Consider the following 19,372-nt stretch of genomic DNA (forward strand, 5'->3'; position numbering starts at 1 on the left):
ACTCATAGTGTATGAGGTAGGAATGGGATGAGAGTCAGGAATTAGCTGTTCCCCAGAATGAACTTCCCTCGCGTGTGTCAACACAGCATGTTCCTCTGTGCAGATAATTGATGGATATTGTCTGGATCATTGCATGGTAGTCCATGAGGAGGCATTAGTCATTGAAATTGAAACACCTACACTTTCTGTAAACCATCTTGAAGAGATCTTAGCATACAGGCAGGATAGGATGCAATGACAACAAATTTTCAGAAGGACCTGTGTTTGCAAGAGCCTGGGAAACTGCCTGACAGGCTTCTTGAGAATAATGGGGTATATTTGTGGTTCTGCTTAAGATATGCTGTTTTTTCTGCCCACTTTCTCACATTACCCAGCAAGCAATTGTGCATTTGCCTGTCAGCTGTGCCAAGTTTAGGGCTTGCTCCATTGATGAGCGCATTTTAAAGAGCAAAGCTGTTTCCAGTTCTGCCAGTGTCCCAATGGGAATTGCTATAAGTCACTTCACAGCTCCGTATTTCTTTTCCCCATGTCATTCTTGCCTGTGTAGACTGTAGGCTATCCTGCTGTGGTTTGGTGTGGTGCCATGTGAATCTCATCTCTGTCAGGTCTCTGGGCCTGAGTCTGTCTTCTGGAAAAAAGAAGGCAGGCTGCAATAGATGGTTTAGTGTTCTTCCATTTACATATTTTTATTTTACAGTCTGATAAATACTCAGCTTGTATCTAATACGTACCCTTTCAAGCTGTGCATTCACCCAATGTAATGGATGTTACAAATCTTGGTTTCAGTTCATCTTCACCAGATTTGACATCAAACACCAAACTGAACGCAAACCGGAAGAGCACAGGGCAGCTGAATATGAATCCTGCAAGTGGCAACACAGCCACTGCTGAGCGAAGCAGGCACCAGAGGAGCTTCTCTGTACCCAAAAAGTTTGGAGATGTGGACAAGTCCTCGGACCCACCACGCAGTGCCACACTAGACAGAATTCAAGCATGCACCCAGCAGGGCCTGTCCTCTAAAACAAGAAGTTCATCCTCTCTAAAGGACAGTCTCACCGATCCATCCCATATTAACAATCCAACCAACCTACTGGCCACCATCTTCTGGGTCGCTGTGGCTTTGATGGAATCAGATTTTGAGTTTGAGTACCTAATGGCACTGCGGTTGCTGAATAAACTTCTGGCTCATTTGCCACTAGACAAAGCTGAAAACCGGGAGAAGTTAGAGAAGCTGCAAGGGCAGCTGAAATGGGCAGACTTCTCAGGACTTCAGCAGCTACTCCTGAAAGGATTCACTTCCCTTACTACCACGGACCTCACACTCCAGCTCTTTAGTTTGCTGACACCAGTGTCTCGAATATCTATGGTGGATTCCTCTCAAGCTATAGGTAAAACCATTATGCTTTCCTCTCTTTCAGTTTCTGTTGCATTGACATTTGGTGACAGATCTCACTCAGCTACCTGAACAAAACCAAAAATAGTAATTTTTAGTTCTCTTTGAATATAGCATAATGTAATTTTGCTCTGAGCTGTGTCAGCTTTTTTTGAAATTTCATAGAAATAATGACCTGTTTCTAGAAAGTGAATCCATTTCACAATAAGGTTTTGGAGGAGACAAATCATGTATTATTTAGCATTTCATTTCTAGGGCTTTAGCAGCATATAAAGTTTCTGACTGGTGACAAAGTAAACATGTAAGGACATACTGTCAAAATTTCTATTACCTACTTTGGTCAGTTTTTCTGTTCAATTGTTTTCAGACTATGTCAAACTGCTTGATTTTAAATTAGTGGTTCATGGCATTTTCTCTAAAAATATAAATATCAAAAACTCCTATAGACTCTAGATAAGCTACAATAGCACAAGAGTGAGTGAGGAGAGAGGCCTAGGTTATAAGGAAATAAGATAGCATTTTGAAATTCCCCATTATTTAGCTGAAGTTGTGGCCACTTCTTAATTATATTTCTTGAAGAGACTTCCTGCGTTGTTCCAGATTTTTACTCCTTTCTTTTGGTCAGAAACACGGATACTAAGACAAATATCCAGGCCTTACAGCTAAGTCATAACAAGCCTAGACACAAAGTAAAGGGATGAATGCCATGAGAGCCTGCACATCTCTAAGCACCTGTGTGGTGCCTGTGTTCCAGGCTTTGATTGGGCAATTCACACATTGAGTTGCTGTGACAGTACCATCTGGAGGTATCTTGTCTTTTCCCTGAATACAGAAGGAGAGTAGGGAAACCATGATCCTAATTTCAGCAGCTTGCTTGATTGTGTAGAATGAGAGGGAATGAACCGTTAGAAAATTATTTTCATAGAAAAGTTCATTGTTTTCAAAAATCAGATTGTGTCCAGATACAATAAGTTGACTTCTGAGCTCCCACCTAAACTAGAGCAGTATTTGTTGTAGCTCTCTGTTACAGCTACTGCAGGTATTTCATCAACTACCTTGAGCTATGAGTTGGTGCAGAAGAGCTGAATCCCAGTTCCAGACAGCACTTAAGCTAATTACAGCACCCGGAATTTGGTGCATTATTATTACCTTGAATAGCATTAAAAAATGGAAGCTGTGCCTGGCAGCTGACCAGAACAGTTGTTTATTAATCAATACTCACTGAATTTCTTTTTATGTTTTAGCAGCTGTGGTGAAAATGCCACTGGTTAAGACTGTCAATAAGCCAGTTAAGTGGAAAAGATAAAAATTATCTCTAACAAGAATGTGCAGTAGTATTTGCTGAAATAGGCTTATGCTTTATAAGAGTATTGTTGCCTAAATGACATACTGGATTTTCAAATTAAGACCTCTTTAAGACAAATGTGGTATGACCAGTGGTGTGACCACCTTGACAGGGTCTGTATGAGTTTATGGCTAATGTAATATTGAAACCATGATCTCCCATGAAACACCAATTTAAAGATCACTGTCCAGAATATATGTTTTGTTCTGTATTTTCTTGTTCTAGGATTTCCACTGAATGTTTTGTGTCTCCTGCCCCATTTAATCCAGCATTTTGACAGCCCAAACCAGTTTTGTAAAGATATAGCTGAAAGGATTGCTCAGGTATTAAAATCATTTTCTGTTTTGTACATCTTCAAACCCTGTAAATGCAGTTGCCTTGTTCTTGATATGTTTTGATGTTTATATTTAATTAGGTTTGTTTGGAGGAGAAGAATCCCAAGCTATCAAATCTTGCACATGTCATGACCCTTTATAAAACACACAGCTATACAAGGGACTGTGCTACCTGGGTAAATGTGGTTTGCCGTTACCTTCATGAAGCATTTGCTGATATTACTTTGAGTATGGTTACATATTTGGCTGAGGTAAGTTTTCAAAAACTTTTTCATGTTCTAACTCTCTTGTTCCCAAACAGCCCAAAGTGATGAAGTGTGCCCGCAAATTTCTGGGAGCTCTGCTTCTGTTATTTATAATTAAAAAAAATAAAAAAGCAGAAATTGGCAGAAAAAAATAGAATTGTTTTTAAAGTCAATATCGAACATTAAAACAAAAGCTGATATATCTTAAAGCAGAATTCTTCATCTGCCAGTTGGTTTTTCCACTATGAAAGTGAGAGGAAACTGGACATTTATTTAGATCTCATTGAGGAAAATCAGAAGAGTAACTCCACAATGGGTTTTCCAGCATAGCAAGATACCATCTACTATATAAGGATCTGGTCCTTGATGCAAATTTGTATGTATTCCTCTAATACTGAATGATATCTTGCTGCAAAGGTTTTCCTGTGTTCATTGTTTACTCCTAACATTTTTCATGTGTGGAGTACAGTGCTGATGCAGTGTTGTTACTGTGGGTCCAAGGTTCAGTTCTGCTCTTTAGCATCAGGCTGCTTGGTATTCTGCCTCCCGTTGTCACATCACTGACAATGTCAGGACAGCATTTCTTACAGGGTTCTCAGATTTATCCCTTCCCTGCTGAGTTGCCTTCAGTCTTCTCTCTCATCCCGGGAGAAGAGAGTTCTCTATTCATGGAATCACAGAATCATTTTTAGGCTGGAAAAGACCTTTGAGATCATCAAGTCCCACCCCAAATCTAACACTGCCAAGTCCATCACTAAACCATTTCCCTCACTGCCACATTTACACATCTTTTAAATATCTTCAGGGATCTGAGTCCACCCTTTTCCTGTTCCAATGCTAGGCAAAACTGTTTTCATGAAGGAATTTTTCCAGTCAATCTAAACCTTCCCTGGCCTGACTTGAGACCATTTCCTCTTATACTATCCACTGGTACTCTGGAGAAGAGGTTGACACCCACTTCTCTACATAAATTAACTAGTGTCTGCCAAAGGATCTGTAAAAATCCCTCAGGCATCTCTGATACTGGCTATTCACAAATTTTCAAGAGCCTGAAAAGCCAGGTGCTGCTCCCACACTCACTTAAGGCTTCAGAGCAAATAAGCCCTGCTATGCCAGGCTGCAATTTCTCACCTTGCTTGCACATGGAGGCTCTAAGTAAACAATCACATATGATCTTAAGTGATGGAGAAAGCCATGGACTCTCCTGTAGGAACCTTAAACAGGACCTTGAGGTTTTTCATCTCTTTTCAAGTCCAAATACTCTGGAGAACTATTAGTTCTTCAAATGAGGAGCTCTTCATGACATTGAACCCTCCAGAGTCAAGTGTCTTCTTCACAGTGGAAGCTTGTATTCCTAATTAAAAAATGCTATTAAAGCTATATTTGTAATAAGGAAATGCTATAAAAATATAAGTGTTCGAATTCTTTCTCCTTTGTCTTCCCAGCCTTAGGAAAAGCAGTTGCCCCTCTGTTTTCCCTTCAGTGCTCTCTGTACAGTCAGTGGTGCTGCACCATCTCCACAAAGGCCATTGCTCATGATCCTGCCCCCCTTGAAATGGGTTCAGACCTGCATCTGGAGACTCTTTTGTGCAGGTTCTCTCTTGCTGTAGATTGGCACCACCTACTGTATCAACAGCAAGCCAGGCAGGTTTTTTACTGTAATTAAGACACATTCCTCACATAGCACCACCAGCAGCAGGATGACAGAGTTGTAAGCACTGACTTCCTTTCTCTATATTTACATTGAGTACAGCTCTGTTGAGTCATGTCTGGAGAATATTTATATGGGCATAGAGTAGCTGCCAGTCTGGTGGTGTAGCAAAAGACAAGAAACCATCTTATTCAGCTTGCTGTGGGCTTGAATTTTTTTTTCCCAGCTTTCAGAATGTTTCCTCTTTTCTTCTTAGTTAATCCCCAAGCCAGGATAAACAATGTGCCCCTGTCTCCTATAAACCAGCTGTGGGATATACTGTCAATTGGTAAAGCCAAATAGGTTAATAGCCCCACTGGGCAACCTGCACTTGAATGTTAAAGCCATACACAGCCTCGAGCTTTAACAACCCTGGTTCAGTCCCCAGCGCTTGGGACAGAGGGAAATTGTGAGACAGGCAGGGCTTAAGAATAACAAAGGAAATTGAATTGCAACAGTGACCCTTCCAAACACAGGTGTAGCATCAGAAGGAGACGCTGTACCACAAAATCAAGACTATAAAAACAAATGCTCTCAGGACAAGGTAGAAGTTTCAATTATTGCCATTCAGATTAAATTTTGAATTTAACTTATTCAATGGCAGGTCATTGCTTGTCACCAAGGGGTATGATTCTAGCACAAAATAAAACATTTGAGTTCTGTTATTATCCAAATCTTACAGTGACAAGTAGTGCTCCTTACTTAGTTTTACATATGCTCCATTCATGAAAAATTGTAATTTATTCTAGAAAACTACTGGGAGATCTCAGTCTACAGATGAGGAAAAATCACTATTCAGTTGTGCAATAGAACTCTTGACCTCCACAACCAAAATCAGATCAGCATACAAACATATTACTGAAAGCTTACTTTGGTATTATGCTAGATTTTTGCAAATTAATATTTAAAATTTAAACTTTCATCATGACAGCACATTCATCCTAGGAGCATATCTGAATTGGCATGGTGACTGGTGAGTCATTAAGTCCAGGGTCATGCTCGAACTTAAGTAGCTAATGCTATTAATAGACAAGAAGGGACAAGAATCCATAGTGCATAGTAATATGCTTATGGTAGATTTTTCCACCTCCTCCTTGTTAGATGGAGGATTGCTTGTGATAAAAACAGATGCATTTATAACCTTTTCAAAACCAAAGAATCAGTAGAAACTAAACCATCTGTATTGCAAGGGGAAGCACACCCTGGATAAGGCATTAACCCGAGTAATGGCTTGTCTATCAGACATGGCTTTTGAAATACCCTCTTTATTTCCTCAGAACATTTGTTTGACTGCATGGCATTGTCTCAGAGCCCAGTATCTCTTCACACCCCCTGCTAGATTGGGAGGGGCAAAGGGAACTGTCTCCTGTGGTAGCACCCCAGGCAGCCCTTGAAAGAGAAGGCTTCTTTCCACATAGTTCTGGCTTAGTTCTTGCTTCAGGAAGGGGGCAAATGTTGCTAATGCAATGTAGATTCCTGAGCCCAGATAAGACCCCAATAATTACCACACAGAACAAGAGAGGAATCCACAGTTCTTCAAAGCAGGTGATATGTACAAGAGTAAAAAAAAAAAATTAAATTCTGGGAATAGTTGTATTTCTTTTTACAAATACAGTGGAAACTCTTTGTCCTGGAATTCTCTTATCCAAATGATGTGTTACCACAACTCCATCTTGCTGCTATTTTTGTTACTTCTGGCAGCAACAGAATTCATATTGCACTAAAGGCATGTTAAGGTTGCTATTCTTTTTTTAAGCAGAAATATTCTTTCTTATTGCAAATTCGTTATGTATTTAAGAACACATTTGAACTACTAACTGCCACATATATTCATCTGAGCAAGTGAAAACTGACACAGTCTACAAATAAATATGTCAGGTTTCAGGGCCAAGAGCTGGTTCAGTCAGCAAATTCTTTTGACAACAAATTTATACAAACTGTAATGGAAATTACAAACTTTCAGAGATAAGGTTCCTACAGCAGCTTTCTAAAGAGCAGTCGAGACAAAATTCCCGTTATTTCCCTAGAATTTCTTTTCCTATCCCAAAAGAGATTGTCTGATGCAGTAGCCTCTGTCAGAGAACAAAACACTTCTTTCTGTCATTCAGATACTTTCTTCTAATTCTATACTGAAATGGCATACTCGCTGATGTGCTGAATCCCATAAACTATTTGCAAACAAGGAGTCAAACTTTCCATTGCATGATCCTAATAGAAGGCAAAAAAACCTCTCTGTAACCCCATTTTGAAGAAAAATTGCTAAGCACATTTTCTCTCCCAGTAAAGGTATCTGAGGGACTGAAGGAGTCTAAGGGCTGAAGCAGGTTGCCATATAGTACCTTTAATTTAAAAATTCTTCCTGTCTATTTGTAAAGGAATGGATAAGTACAATGAATTCCCTTTATTGTGCTGTTAATGGAATTTGCTTGCTTTGTTTTATGAATCACTAATTGCTACTCACTTTTTCTGATGAAAGAAATCAGAAGATATTATTGGGTAAATAGGTTCCATTTGCACTGGCATGAAACATTCTCATTCAATAAAAGGAGAAACCCTATCCTTCTATATCCTTAGAAAGATACATAAAAAATTACTAAAGTCTACTTGGATAAGAATTGAAATTTTTCTCTGATGGAAGGCAGGATGTAGCTTAGAGTTTTTATAAGCAATTTTTTTCTAGAATCCAATAACGCTAATACTAATAGCCAGTGTTAGAACTTTTTTGCCAGCCTGAATTGGGAGGATGGTGTCTAGTATTGAGGCTCTGATAACCTCCAGCAAAAACGTTTGATTGCCTCTGAAACTTGTGGGGTGGGGCAGTGCCTGTCACCAGTGAAAGAACATGCTGCCTGCCAGGAAATTTTCAGCTGAGATATTTCACACATATACAAACAAATTATGGCTGTCCATATGCCTCTGGAATTACTGTCATGCATATGTATGAGCACAGTTGCATTTCCAAGGTTCATCGTGGTATTCCAGGATCTACACTCAGGTGTCTGAAAATTCCAGGATTCAGATCAAGCCCTTCTTTGTATTACTCTCTACAGTAAGAGAGCCCAGGGACTCCACCTCCTCCTAAACAGAAAATGTTTCTTTGGCACTTACAGCCAGTGAGCACTGGCAATGAAATATATTTGATAAATATTTACTGATGTCTGAATAGTAGTAGTTTTGTTTCTTCAGCAAGTTTTCTTTTTTCTCACTGACTTCCAGCAAATGTAGGCATAAAAAGATCCTCCCCTGTTTTTATTGGATGTGCTTACCCAGTTATAGTGTAAATTTTGCCTACCAGTTTACTCAACTGCTGAATGTGTTTTCTGGATAAGTTAGGGCAGGCACATATAAAATAAAACATAGGCTGGCATTTGGCTCCCAGCTTAAGCTCTTTTTTACTTCATGCCTATATCATCATCAGTTGTGAAATTATTGTAAAATGGCATTGCAAAATCAATGAGTGACGAGAGATGAAGAGTTTGCTGTTTGTGAAACTAGAAGCTTTTTACTTAAGAAGAAATGTCTCAAAATATTGTTATATTCACTTTTCTTTCAACAGCTACTAGAAAAGGGCCTTCCTAGTATGCAGCAGTCCCTCTTACAGATGATCTACAGTCTTCTTAGTTATATGGACCTGTCAGCTATTCCTGTGAAACAGTTTAACATGGAAGTGCTAAAAACCATTGAAAAATATGTACAGGTAAATACCATATTGTTTTTATATTAATATAGGAACTTAGCAGCATTTACTATCCTAAGTTGATTTTCTATGTAAGAATTTAAGACTAGATTAGCAGGGAGGGCTGCAAGTGTCTGGTGTGGTACAATTACCATTTCTTACCTCTGAGCAGCCTTAATACCACTCAGAGCCTGAGTGACCATTCTTTAATTATTAGCACAAGGGAGATGTGGCATAAGCACTTCTCTTCAGACACCTCTGTACCTAAATCTTGACAAGTGAAAAATACATGGGAGTACTAGGAATTCACAGAGGTAAAAACCTGTGCCTTTTTTTATTAAATGGGGATTCTGCTATGGCTCTTATATTTACTAATACTGATTAAGACATTCAGGTAGGAGATTTTAAATCCTCTGCCAAGTTGGCTTTGTCCACAGATTTCCCAGCTTATGAGCCAGTTCCCTAATAGTGACACCTTAGGCAAGTCTTGGTCTTAGGCAAGTCTGGTTTCTTGGTTGAAATTATTTTGCAATTACACACCTTGTCACTGGCCAAAAGAGACAAAGAATATGGGTATTCCAATTCTACATTTTAATTATGTGGTAAAATATACAACTGTATTTACAAAATGTAAATAATCTTGATTGTATGTGAATCTCGCTTTATGTTTGCTGAGTAAATATATTATTTCTAGAGCATTCACTGGAGAGAAGCCTTGAATATCCTGAAATTGGTAGTTTCACGTTCTGCCAGTTTAGTTCTACCTTCCTATCAACATAGTGATCTTTCAAAAATGGAAATACATCGAGTGTGGAACAGTGCCTCCAAGGAGCTACCAGGGAAGACTTTGGAGTTTCATTTTGATATTTCAGAGGTATTTTTTGTAGTTTTGCTACTTAACACCTTAATTCTGACTTACGATTGGACTCTCTTACAGCAGTCATTATCCTGCAAACCCTTGTAACTTTATAGAACTGAATGGTCCAGTGACTTTAATGGGCAACTCACTTTATTGTTAGGAAGCTGAAGAATTGTTTGCAACATTATAGATTATTTCATATAGATAATAGTGAGCTATTGAGGTTAAAAGGAAATACAGGCATAAAAAGGAATATGGTACTGTTTGCTTTCCTGTCAGTACAGTTCTGGAAAATGATGAGCATCCTATTGTCAATCCAAGAAGGCATTTCAATACCTGTTGGAAAAGGGTCAAAATGTTCAGCAGTCTTAGGAAAAAAAATTAAAAATATGCAAGAAGTGCAGATTTGGAATTAACTTCGTAAGCTTTCATGGCTTTGTGCTGGTTCTTATGTCAGGAACTTGTGTGGCAGTTGCTTTGAGTATTATCTATCCGTGAACATAAGCTCTGGCTACTAAATATGGCAGTTACTACTCAGATATTCACAGTGGAAAATAAGAAACATACCAAGTGATGTGAAATTTGTTGCACTCCTTCTTTTATCCCTGTATATGATCTTCAAAATAATCTTTTCCTCCAACTGAGGCAATATGGCTCTTCTAAGTCCATCCTGAGGCAGGGTGCTACTGAATAATTTCTCTGTGTTTAAGACTCCAATTATTGGGAGACGGTATGACGAGCTGCAGAGTTCTTCTGGGCGGGACGGTAAACCCAGGGCTATGGCTGTCACCAGAAGCACTTCTTCAACCTCATCAGGATCTAACTCCAATGTCCTTGTTCCTGTGAGCTGGAAGAGACCCCAGTACTCTCAGGTAGGTAGCCCCACTATTCATTAGCGAGTTGCAGTCAGAGCAGGTGAATTAACACATGCTCGGGTCCTTAAAGGCTTGTGCCCTCTGTGCCCTGTGCAGTGCTCCTGCCTGCCTGGAGCAGTGGCAGCACATCTGACCCTGTGTGCTGAGTGTCTTTCTTGGACTCAAAAATGGACCTAGTTATGTCCATCTTCTATCCCAAAGCTGTTTTTCTTTCAACTTGCAGGAAATACATCTCTTTAAGGCCTCTTAAGTCTAGGTCAGATTTAAGCAAACACAACAGGTGATATTAGATATTCAGATATTAGCAAGGGGAGTAGGTAGATAGCTTGTGCAACTTCTAACGTTGTTTTCTTGGGAAATTCAATAAAAAGAACAATTTTCCTAGAAGTGAGATTTGATTACCTTAATGATTTTGGTTGTCTGCCAGTTAAAATAAAGCCATGCAGTATAAACTTATTTTTTGCTCTTTTCTCTTTTTTGATATAGCAGGTTATATAGCAGTGACTCAGGCCCAAATTCTTAAAAAAAAAAAAAAATTGCATGTGCTTAATTTTAGGCTTCTGAACTGTCTTTTTGAAGTGATGCAGATGATACAATGTTTCCTTAATATACTCAATGGAATTTACAGGCTAATTTAAATATAATAAACAGCAAAATCATTAACAGCGATTTTTATGTTCCTTGATATATAATTGCTCTGAAAGCAATCCTTTGAGCATTTGATGACTAATTCTTTGGTTGGTTCCTCCTAATTAAAAATTGCTAATGTATGTTTCTAGCCACAGGAAGAATGGGGTGGTTAAAAACATGCTCACTTGATAAAAATCTTGTTTTCTAGAAAAGGACAAAGGAAAAGCTGGTGCATGTCCTTTCCCTGTGTGGTCAGGAAGTTGGGCTGAGTAAAAACCCTTCAGTAAGTAGCCTTGTATTGACCAGTTTTTTGTTTCATCGTGTCCTAAGCATTGAAAGAGAAGAACTGTGTTTCCCAGAGTTGCTGACCAGATTTGCATAGTTTTGAAGTCACTACTGTTCATTATCCTTTGTACTGGCCCAGGCTGTGTTTCTCAGCATATGGACCAGGGAGTGAATGGCCCTTTCACTTAAAGAAGATTCACTTTGAGAGCTATGTGTGGTTTTCCTGTGAGAATCTGTGATGCTGTAGGTTTTATTTATGCCCTCTCAGTGGGTGGAGAGTAATGACTTCTCTATTACCAATCCAGAACCTTTATAAAGTAAAAAAATTAAATTACAGAAATAAAATGGGAAGGGAAAGGGTGTGTGGGTCTGATTTTTCCATTAGGCACTTGTTCTGATGTTACTCTTTAAAAATTAGTGTTATCTGGTGCCAGGAAAAGAATGATTGATCACCCAGGGTGGGAAGCTCTTGAAATATTTATTAAATATTTTCTATAGAAAAAAGAAAAATTTCTGAATGTTTTTGAACATGGTATATTTCACTTGTATTATGGAGAATAGATCCTTTGTTTCTGCAAGATGGAAAGTGTTTAATTTTTGCTATTTAAATTGCAGATAGTAACTCAGTAGGAAAGAAGAAATTACTGCTTGTTGTATTTTCTAATCTTGACATATTTTTAACGACTTTTTAACTGGAGGGTTTTTTAAAATTAACTGACTATATCATCCCCTTGACAGTATTTTCTCTGCTAAGTTCTCTGAATTTTGTTTCTATATATGTATACAAACATCCAGGCAACATCAGTCTGCAGCCATTAGGCGGTAGCTGTAATATTCTTGGATGTGTTCCCACAGTATGAAGTTGTTTCTTTGTACAAGTTTAATCTGAAGGCACCTGTCCAACATAAATAATAAAGAGTGTTCTAAAAATACTCAGTGAAGGAATTAGGTGTGTACTGGAAATACAGTCTTCTGAATAACCAATTACAGCTTTTAGGAAGAAACAACCAGAGGGAACAGTTTGTAACAAAAGAAATCCTTTGAACTGTAGGTGATTTTTTCTTCCTGTGGTGATTTGGATCTGATTGAGCACCAGACGAGCTTGGTCTCCTCAGAAGACGGAACAAGGGAGCAGGAGAACATGGATGATTCAAACAGTGAACAACAATTCAGAGTCTTTAGGGACTTTGATTTCCTAGATGTTGAGCTGGAAGATGGGGAGGTACAGTATATTTTCTTTGAAACAGCTTTTTATATTAAAACACTTTTATACTCCTTCTGCTAAACACTTCTCTTCCTGTAACATAAGACTTTAACTGTGTAACTATAAACGTACTTTTAAGTTCAGATTATTTATGATCTTCACTTAGTGTTCATTTCAGTAGCGTAACAGTAAAAAGACTACCACACCCTTCCTTTCTCAATCTACTTTAGGAAACACTGCAAAACTGGTAGTGGAAAATAAAGCCTCTGTTCTAGTAACTCTTTGGTAAATTTACTTTTAAGTGAACTTATTTTACATACGGTTTACAAATATCTAAATTGTTAAGAAAATGTATGTATTTCCTAATTAAAAACGTATAAAATGAAATTGTTCCAATCTGATGGTTCATAAGGAACCCTCTGGAACATTAATTCAGGCCTTCCGGCTGCTGTTATTCCTGCAACTGCCGATGAAATCACTTGGAGATGTACCTTCCACTCTGCTCAGGTGTCTGTGATTTCATCATTTCATGCAGGAGCCACACAAAATCCTGAGCACCCAGATCAAGTCTTGACAGGTGGAGCCTGTCAGCTCACCTTGAGCTCAAACTGCTGAAGGGAATAGTTTGAAGAACTGATAAATTTTTGGGGGCTACACCGTTTAACCTTGCTAATATCAAACTTGGAGTATTTCTTTCTATTTGATCAGAAAAGACCAAAAATTAATATCTGTTGCCAAACAAGTCTAACAATTTAGTTGCTGTTTAAAAGTTTAGAAATTGTTAGTTCTTTTGAAGGACTTAAGACTCAGATGTTCAGCAAACCTAGAGTTTAATAACTTGTCATAATATGGACTTGTTTTTAACATAAATTCTCTCAGTCATCACTCTTAGCCCTGAGAAGAACATGTGTACAGGAAGAAGTATTCATTTTTCTACCTATTTGTATTACAGTAATTAAATAATTTTAAGGTAAACAGAACACTCAGATGTGAACTCATGTACATCTGAATTTTTTTTTCCATTGAAGAGAAAGGATGAAGGAATGGGGAAAAAAATGTCCCAAAGTCCTTATTTTTCCAAGTCAGGAATTTCTGTATCAAAATTAGTAATCTTGGCTCACAGCTGCCTATGACTTTGCAAAGGAGAAAAAAAGCCTGAAAGGGTAGTTGGCAGCAATGGTTGAAAATACATTAGACAAATATTGAAGGAGCTTCAAGGTTCCAAACAAGGATGAATGATAAAACGATAATGCCAGGTTGTTTGGCAAAAATATGCTGGCTGGAGTAATTTCTGTGTCTTAAATGCTTTCAAGATATTACAAGGGTGTAGGACTGCAATTTTGACTGAAGATCACTTGATATTTTTTTGTGCACCAAAATTCAGGAATTTCTTTCTCTTCACCAGTTAAAACCATATAGAGAGTATATATAATTGTGTAGAACAATTCCTTTTAAAATAAATTTGCTTTCATGGACTGGGACTCTGCAATGACTTTTTTATACATGTGGCCAACTTCAAGACTGAGGCCTAAACTAATTGGTATCCAGTCTTAAGTTGGTCATGAAACAGATACCAAGCTTCTCTAGTTTTATGTGAAGTAAAATTTAAAATGTTGAGTTTCACTTAGTGGTTTTTAAATTGACCTGGATTGCGTTCCAAAGTTTAATTCAGACTCACTACTGTTCCAAAAACAAATTCAGACCTGGTGGAAAAGGCTCCTTCTCTAATGACTGAGTTGAAACTGTAACATTTACATCATATCTGAGTGTTGTATATTCATAAAAATGAAAAAAACAATGTTAGAAAACTTAAGCTAGCAAGAGCAACATCAGTCCAAAAGAGTGCATATAGTTTTAACAGGCCACTGATGCTTGGATCAGCCCCAGACACAAGATATACTTGTTTGAAGTTTCCTAAAGATGTGAAAGCAAGACATAGTTATTTTCAGATTTGAAAGGTAGCATTGAAGTTTCTGTGATAATATTTGTTAAAATTGTAGGCAAATGTTTGTCTATGATGTCTTTAATGCAGTGATTTTACATAGATTCTTTCTATTTGTTTTTCTATCTGTTATATCTGCTCCCCAGGAACTTCAGGTAAGAATGCTACTTGAACTCAGATGTGCCAGCATATGTTATGCCTTCTTGCAAATTTATATTGTAGAATAACATCATAGTTTTGCTGTTGCCTCCCCCCTTCAGTGTGTGCGTAGGTTGTGTGTGTGTATGCTTGCATTTTGACAGGTGTTTCATTTTTTTACTTGTATTAGAAATATTTTTGAGGTATTTTTCAAAAATTCTGCTTCATTTTGTTTGTTTTTGACATGTTCAACAGTCTTCACAAATTTTAATATATCTTCATTATAGTATCAGTGTTTTTCAAACTGAGCCCTTTCTCCTTGTGGTATCTTTGTGCATGGATAATGTGTAGAAACTTCATTATTTATTGAGTTTGGGCCATTTGTTTGTAGGGGAAAATAATGTATAATTTCTACCTTTTCTATTGTGCCATACTGTCTCCTATTCATATCTTGCTAAAGCTGATGTCTGAGACTTCTTAAGACAGATTACATTATTGCTGTCAAACTGAATTTGATTGAATAAATAATTTCTACAGCCTAATTTAATACAGCTGTATGGTCCTACCAACTTTGCTGGACTCATTTACCCTGTGAGGAAAGCTGAAAAGACATTATCAGTCATTGCCAGTTTGGGATCTAAATTTTAAGTTTGTCAATGTATAGAGAGAACTGAAATGGTAGAGATTTTAATGAGTTGTATAAACAACAAGCAACCACAGAATTTTGCATAACTGTTTTTGATGGTTTGTACATCAGTTATTATACAAACACAACCCCCAGAAATCTTTGTCTTAAAATGCCTATGCTGTAAGAGATACATCCATATGGAAACAGTGCCTTAAATGTAGTTCCACAATATTTCTGCCTATACCACACAATATTTGAGTGTTTCCATGAACTTAGCATATTTTGTCAACACAGTAAGGATGAAAACTTGTGTGAAAGAGGTTTTGCATGATTCTTACTGCCTCTGTGGAGGAGCTTTACTGCTGTCCCCCACACAGGATTACCTTCTTGTCTGTCTCTCCTTTCCCATGGGCTGTTGTAAAGTTTGAAGCAGCCACAAGGGCACATCTGCTCCTTTACCAGAGGATGGTGACTGTAGGAAGTTCTGTGTGATACCTGCTCACCAGACACACCTATAACATGACTGTTTTCCTCTGAATTGATGTTTATTACTGGTGGCTTTTCAGATGGGCAATGGCTTTGCTTCTGCTGTAGATAAAGATGAACAGCCTCTCAAATACATCTTCACTCTTTCTTCTTAACTATGAAAGAAAGATTGCTAAATAGACTACAAAAACAACTCCATCTTCATAGACCTGATGACCTCTTGTTGAAGCTTGATACAGCTCTGGGTGCCCCTGTAGCAAACTTATGCAAATCCAAATGCTATGGGTATTTGAGTTATAGTGTTTCATCTCTTTTACCCTTTTCCTTCACTTTTAATTCACTACCCCGTCTAACTGCATGCCCTGGAAGTGTCCCTTTTATTTTTCTTCTTTTTGCTGGCTTCCTTCTTTAACGCTTGCAGAATAAAACTGCAATAGGAAATATTCCCATAGACATGGGCTGCCAAATTTACTGATGGCTTTACTAGGCATCATGAGGATAAGGGTGTGATGACAGTCATCTTTGCTTGCTTGCTTGCTTATTTATGTCATTTTTGTCATTTGTTAGTTCAGTAATTGATGTGTTTGCGGAGGATGTCTCATTGCTGCCTGTGTCCTCCAGCCTTTGAGGGGGAGGATGGACAACCAAAGAATTTGTTAAAATAAATAGCTTGGAACTGAACAGTCATTTTTAAGACTTAAAGAGGCCTGACTTCTTAAGTCAGATATGTTCTGTTCTCTTTCCACACAAAACTACCATATGATACCGGTCCCAGGATGAAAAAACAGAGTTCTTTCAATAATGTGCCAGGCTTCATAAAAATTTCATCTTCATTTTCTGTTCATTATAGTGCATTTCTTAGTTTTAAATGTTCTTTTGAATTGCAAGGGTTGTCTTTTTCCTTAAAAATATTTTTTTCTATTTTCATCATATTTATTCATGAAACAGTGAGGTTAATGTCATGAAACTGAACTTTCCCTCCTATTCAAGTTCCACCGTCCATTTCATTAAATGGTAATCATGCAAAATAAGAACAATTTGTGCAATTTTGCTGATTGTTAAGGAGGTAAGATTGCAATTTAATTCATGGCACTTCATGCAGTTTGGTCCCCATTCAGTAAATGTCTGAGTAGTTCCAAAAGGGCATCACTCAAGTGTTTAAAATCACAACCCTGTTTAAGGGACCTTACTGAACTGAGACATTTTTCTCAGTGACTGCACATAATTTTGATCTGCATAAACCCAGGAAATAATCACAATCAGTTATTTGGTAGCAATATTATTTTTTATTTGATAGTAATATTATTTTCTAGGCAGAACTATTTTTTTTTAATTAATATTTAAAATATCACTGTCAGCTTGAATTTTCACCAATTGACTAGCTTGTTAAAGAGCATTGCAACTTAGAGAGTCTTATTTAAAACAGGAAGCCCTGAACCTTAAGAGGAAACATTTTTCTCTGTAAATTTCCTTCCCATGTTAATGCAGGATTGAGGGCTTTCACCTAGCTAAAGTACCCAAAACTGCATCTGAATTCTTCTGGGGAGACCTTTCTTGCTGTGTAAGGCCCCTTTTGCCTCTGGAGGTCCATGGCAGGAGCAGTTGTGGATGTGGTCCTGCCTGCATTTGCCATAGAGGAGCCTGGCTAGACTTAGGAAGGGAGCGAGAGATTATTGCAGTCAGGGAAAATGCATACAGTCCACTGGAAAATATATAAAGTAAATAAATGGAAAAATGGTGGGAAGCTAATTGTCATTTTCATACATGAAAGAAATAAAGTGCTCTTTTTATCAGTTCACCAGCCTAACAAACAGTTACACAAATTGCTTAATGCACTCAGCTTTATGTAATTGTGTGTGGGATCGGAACTGAAAGTCTGATAAATATAAATTGTTTGGTCCATTTGACTGTGACCTTTTCATAATGTGAGATCAGAGGCAATGCTTATCAGGCTATTCCAAAAATATAGTTTCAAATAATTCAAGTAGAATAAAAAATAAACAATATGGGCCTAGAATAAAAGTTTAAAAGATGTGCTGCTTAAGATGTTACATTTTTTGTGTAAAACAGAGGTTTGTTCAAATCTAGTCACCGTTATGGTTATGTATATAAAGCAAAGAATCTAAAATCTTTAACATAACTTTTGCAATTGAACCATTGGTATGAACTGTGCTTCTAATACTTTTAAACATCATGAAAAAATCTTTAAAAATTGCTTTCCAACTTTTTGTTTGCGTGTCACTGCTCTACTGGTATCGAGGAGTGTGTATATGTGGACTTACAAAAACAAATTCTTAAATTAGCAAATGCATGAAAAATATCTAATAACGAAAAGACTGAGTGTTCATTTAACTGCCATTTCCATGCTTCTGCTCTTATCTCCAGGTGAACAAGCAAGATAATGCTTATTTCAAGTTTTTACTATACTTTTACATAAAAATATTTCTGGAGCTAACTTTGATCGGTTGTTAGCATATGATTGGTTTTATATCAAGCAAGCTGACCCTCTGTCTGATTTCAGGGTGAGAGCATGGACAACTTCAACTGGGGGGTGCGCAGACGGTCCCTGGACAGCCTGGACAAGTGTGACATGCAGCTGATGGAAGAGAACCAGCTCTCAGGGAGCACACCCAGCCTGAACAAAATGAACCACGAGGACTCGGATGAGTCATCAGAGGAGGAGGACCTGACCACCAGCCAAATCTTGGAGAACTCAGATCTAGTAAGTTGCAAACTTGAAATTTAGGAAAAGATAGGGTAGTGGGTTTAAATGAGCTGGGCTTTTAATTTCCTCTACCAAGGTGCCATCTAAAGAGCTGAAATTGCTGGGTGCAGTTTCCCTTATTTGCAAAGGTAAATAGGAATTTTAATGCAAAGTTTGAAACACAGGAATCATCAGATCTTATTATTTGCCCTTTTTACTATGGGACAATTTTTTACAATAGGCCAGTGGTAAATCTTTCTGATGTATTTAATGTTTAAAGAAATAGAACAAGACTCCACGTTGGTAAATGGTGTCAGATTTTCATTGTTCACTTCTGGGATGCTTTTAATAAAATTTTTATGACAGAAATATTGAAATATACAGCTGTATATTCAGTTCTTTTGTGCTTTTATTGTCTTTTAAACAGATTATAAATCTTTCCCCGTCTGAGGATGCAAATCATATTGACTCACTTTCTACATCATGTGAGACAACCTCAGCAGACCCTCATCATTTCAACATGGGAACATCCAGCTTTGATGTGTCTTTGCCTGGTATGAATAATCTCCAGGTGTCTGAAGAACCCAAGGTGAATACATTTTTTTCTTTCTTTTCCAACTGGACTGTATTTTATGTAACACTGTTGAATTTTTTTTGCTTGCACTTTCATAAAGGGTTTGATCTGTGAAATCAAGTACATTCTGGCTTCCTCTGTCTAATGGCATAGTGCAATACATTCATGCACTAGTGCACTTTCATACCATTTCCTTTCTACTTACACTTTCTTTATTAAGAGGTTTTATTTGTTGTTTCTTAAATATGTTTCACTGCACTGCATGCACCAAAATACTACAAGCTTGTCAGAAGATAAGTTCATGAACTGGCTACAAGTTACAACTCCAAGGCAATATTCTTTTGTTCTTCATGCTGAATTAAA

General features: G+C 37.6%; 1 protein-coding gene across 6 annotated transcripts in view; it reads left to right on the plus strand.

Moving 5' to 3' along the window:
• Positions 1-19,372, plus strand: part of FRY (FRY microtubule binding protein) — a 219,990-nt gene that overhangs the window by 177,075 nt on the left and 23,543 nt on the right. For 5 of the 6 annotated variants that reach the window (XM_088159551.1, XM_088159552.1, XM_088159549.1 and 2 more), the window contains 10 exons: positions 787-1,388; positions 2,964-3,061; positions 3,154-3,324; positions 8,565-8,705; positions 9,379-9,558; positions 10,254-10,415; positions 11,257-11,331; positions 12,385-12,555; positions 18,253-18,453; positions 18,863-19,024. In XM_088159551.1, coding sequence (XP_088015677.1) covers positions 787-1,388; positions 2,964-3,061; positions 3,154-3,324; positions 8,565-8,705; positions 9,379-9,558; positions 10,254-10,415; positions 11,257-11,331; positions 12,385-12,555; positions 18,253-18,453; positions 18,863-19,024 — 1,963 coding nt within the window. Of the gene's footprint in view, positions 1-786; positions 1,389-2,963; positions 3,062-3,153; positions 3,325-8,564; positions 8,706-9,378; positions 9,559-10,253; positions 10,416-11,256; positions 11,332-12,384; positions 12,556-14,625; positions 18,233-18,252; positions 18,454-18,862; positions 19,025-19,372 lie in introns of those variants that run through there. The other variant, XM_088159553.1, reaches the window with a different exon arrangement.

The sequence above is a fragment of the Sturnus vulgaris genome, chromosome 2 (assembly GCF_052056855.1).
Source record: "Sturnus vulgaris isolate bStuVul1 chromosome 2, bStuVul1.hap1, whole genome shotgun sequence".
Classification (NCBI taxonomy): Eukaryota; Metazoa; Chordata; class Aves; order Passeriformes; family Sturnidae; genus Sturnus; species Sturnus vulgaris.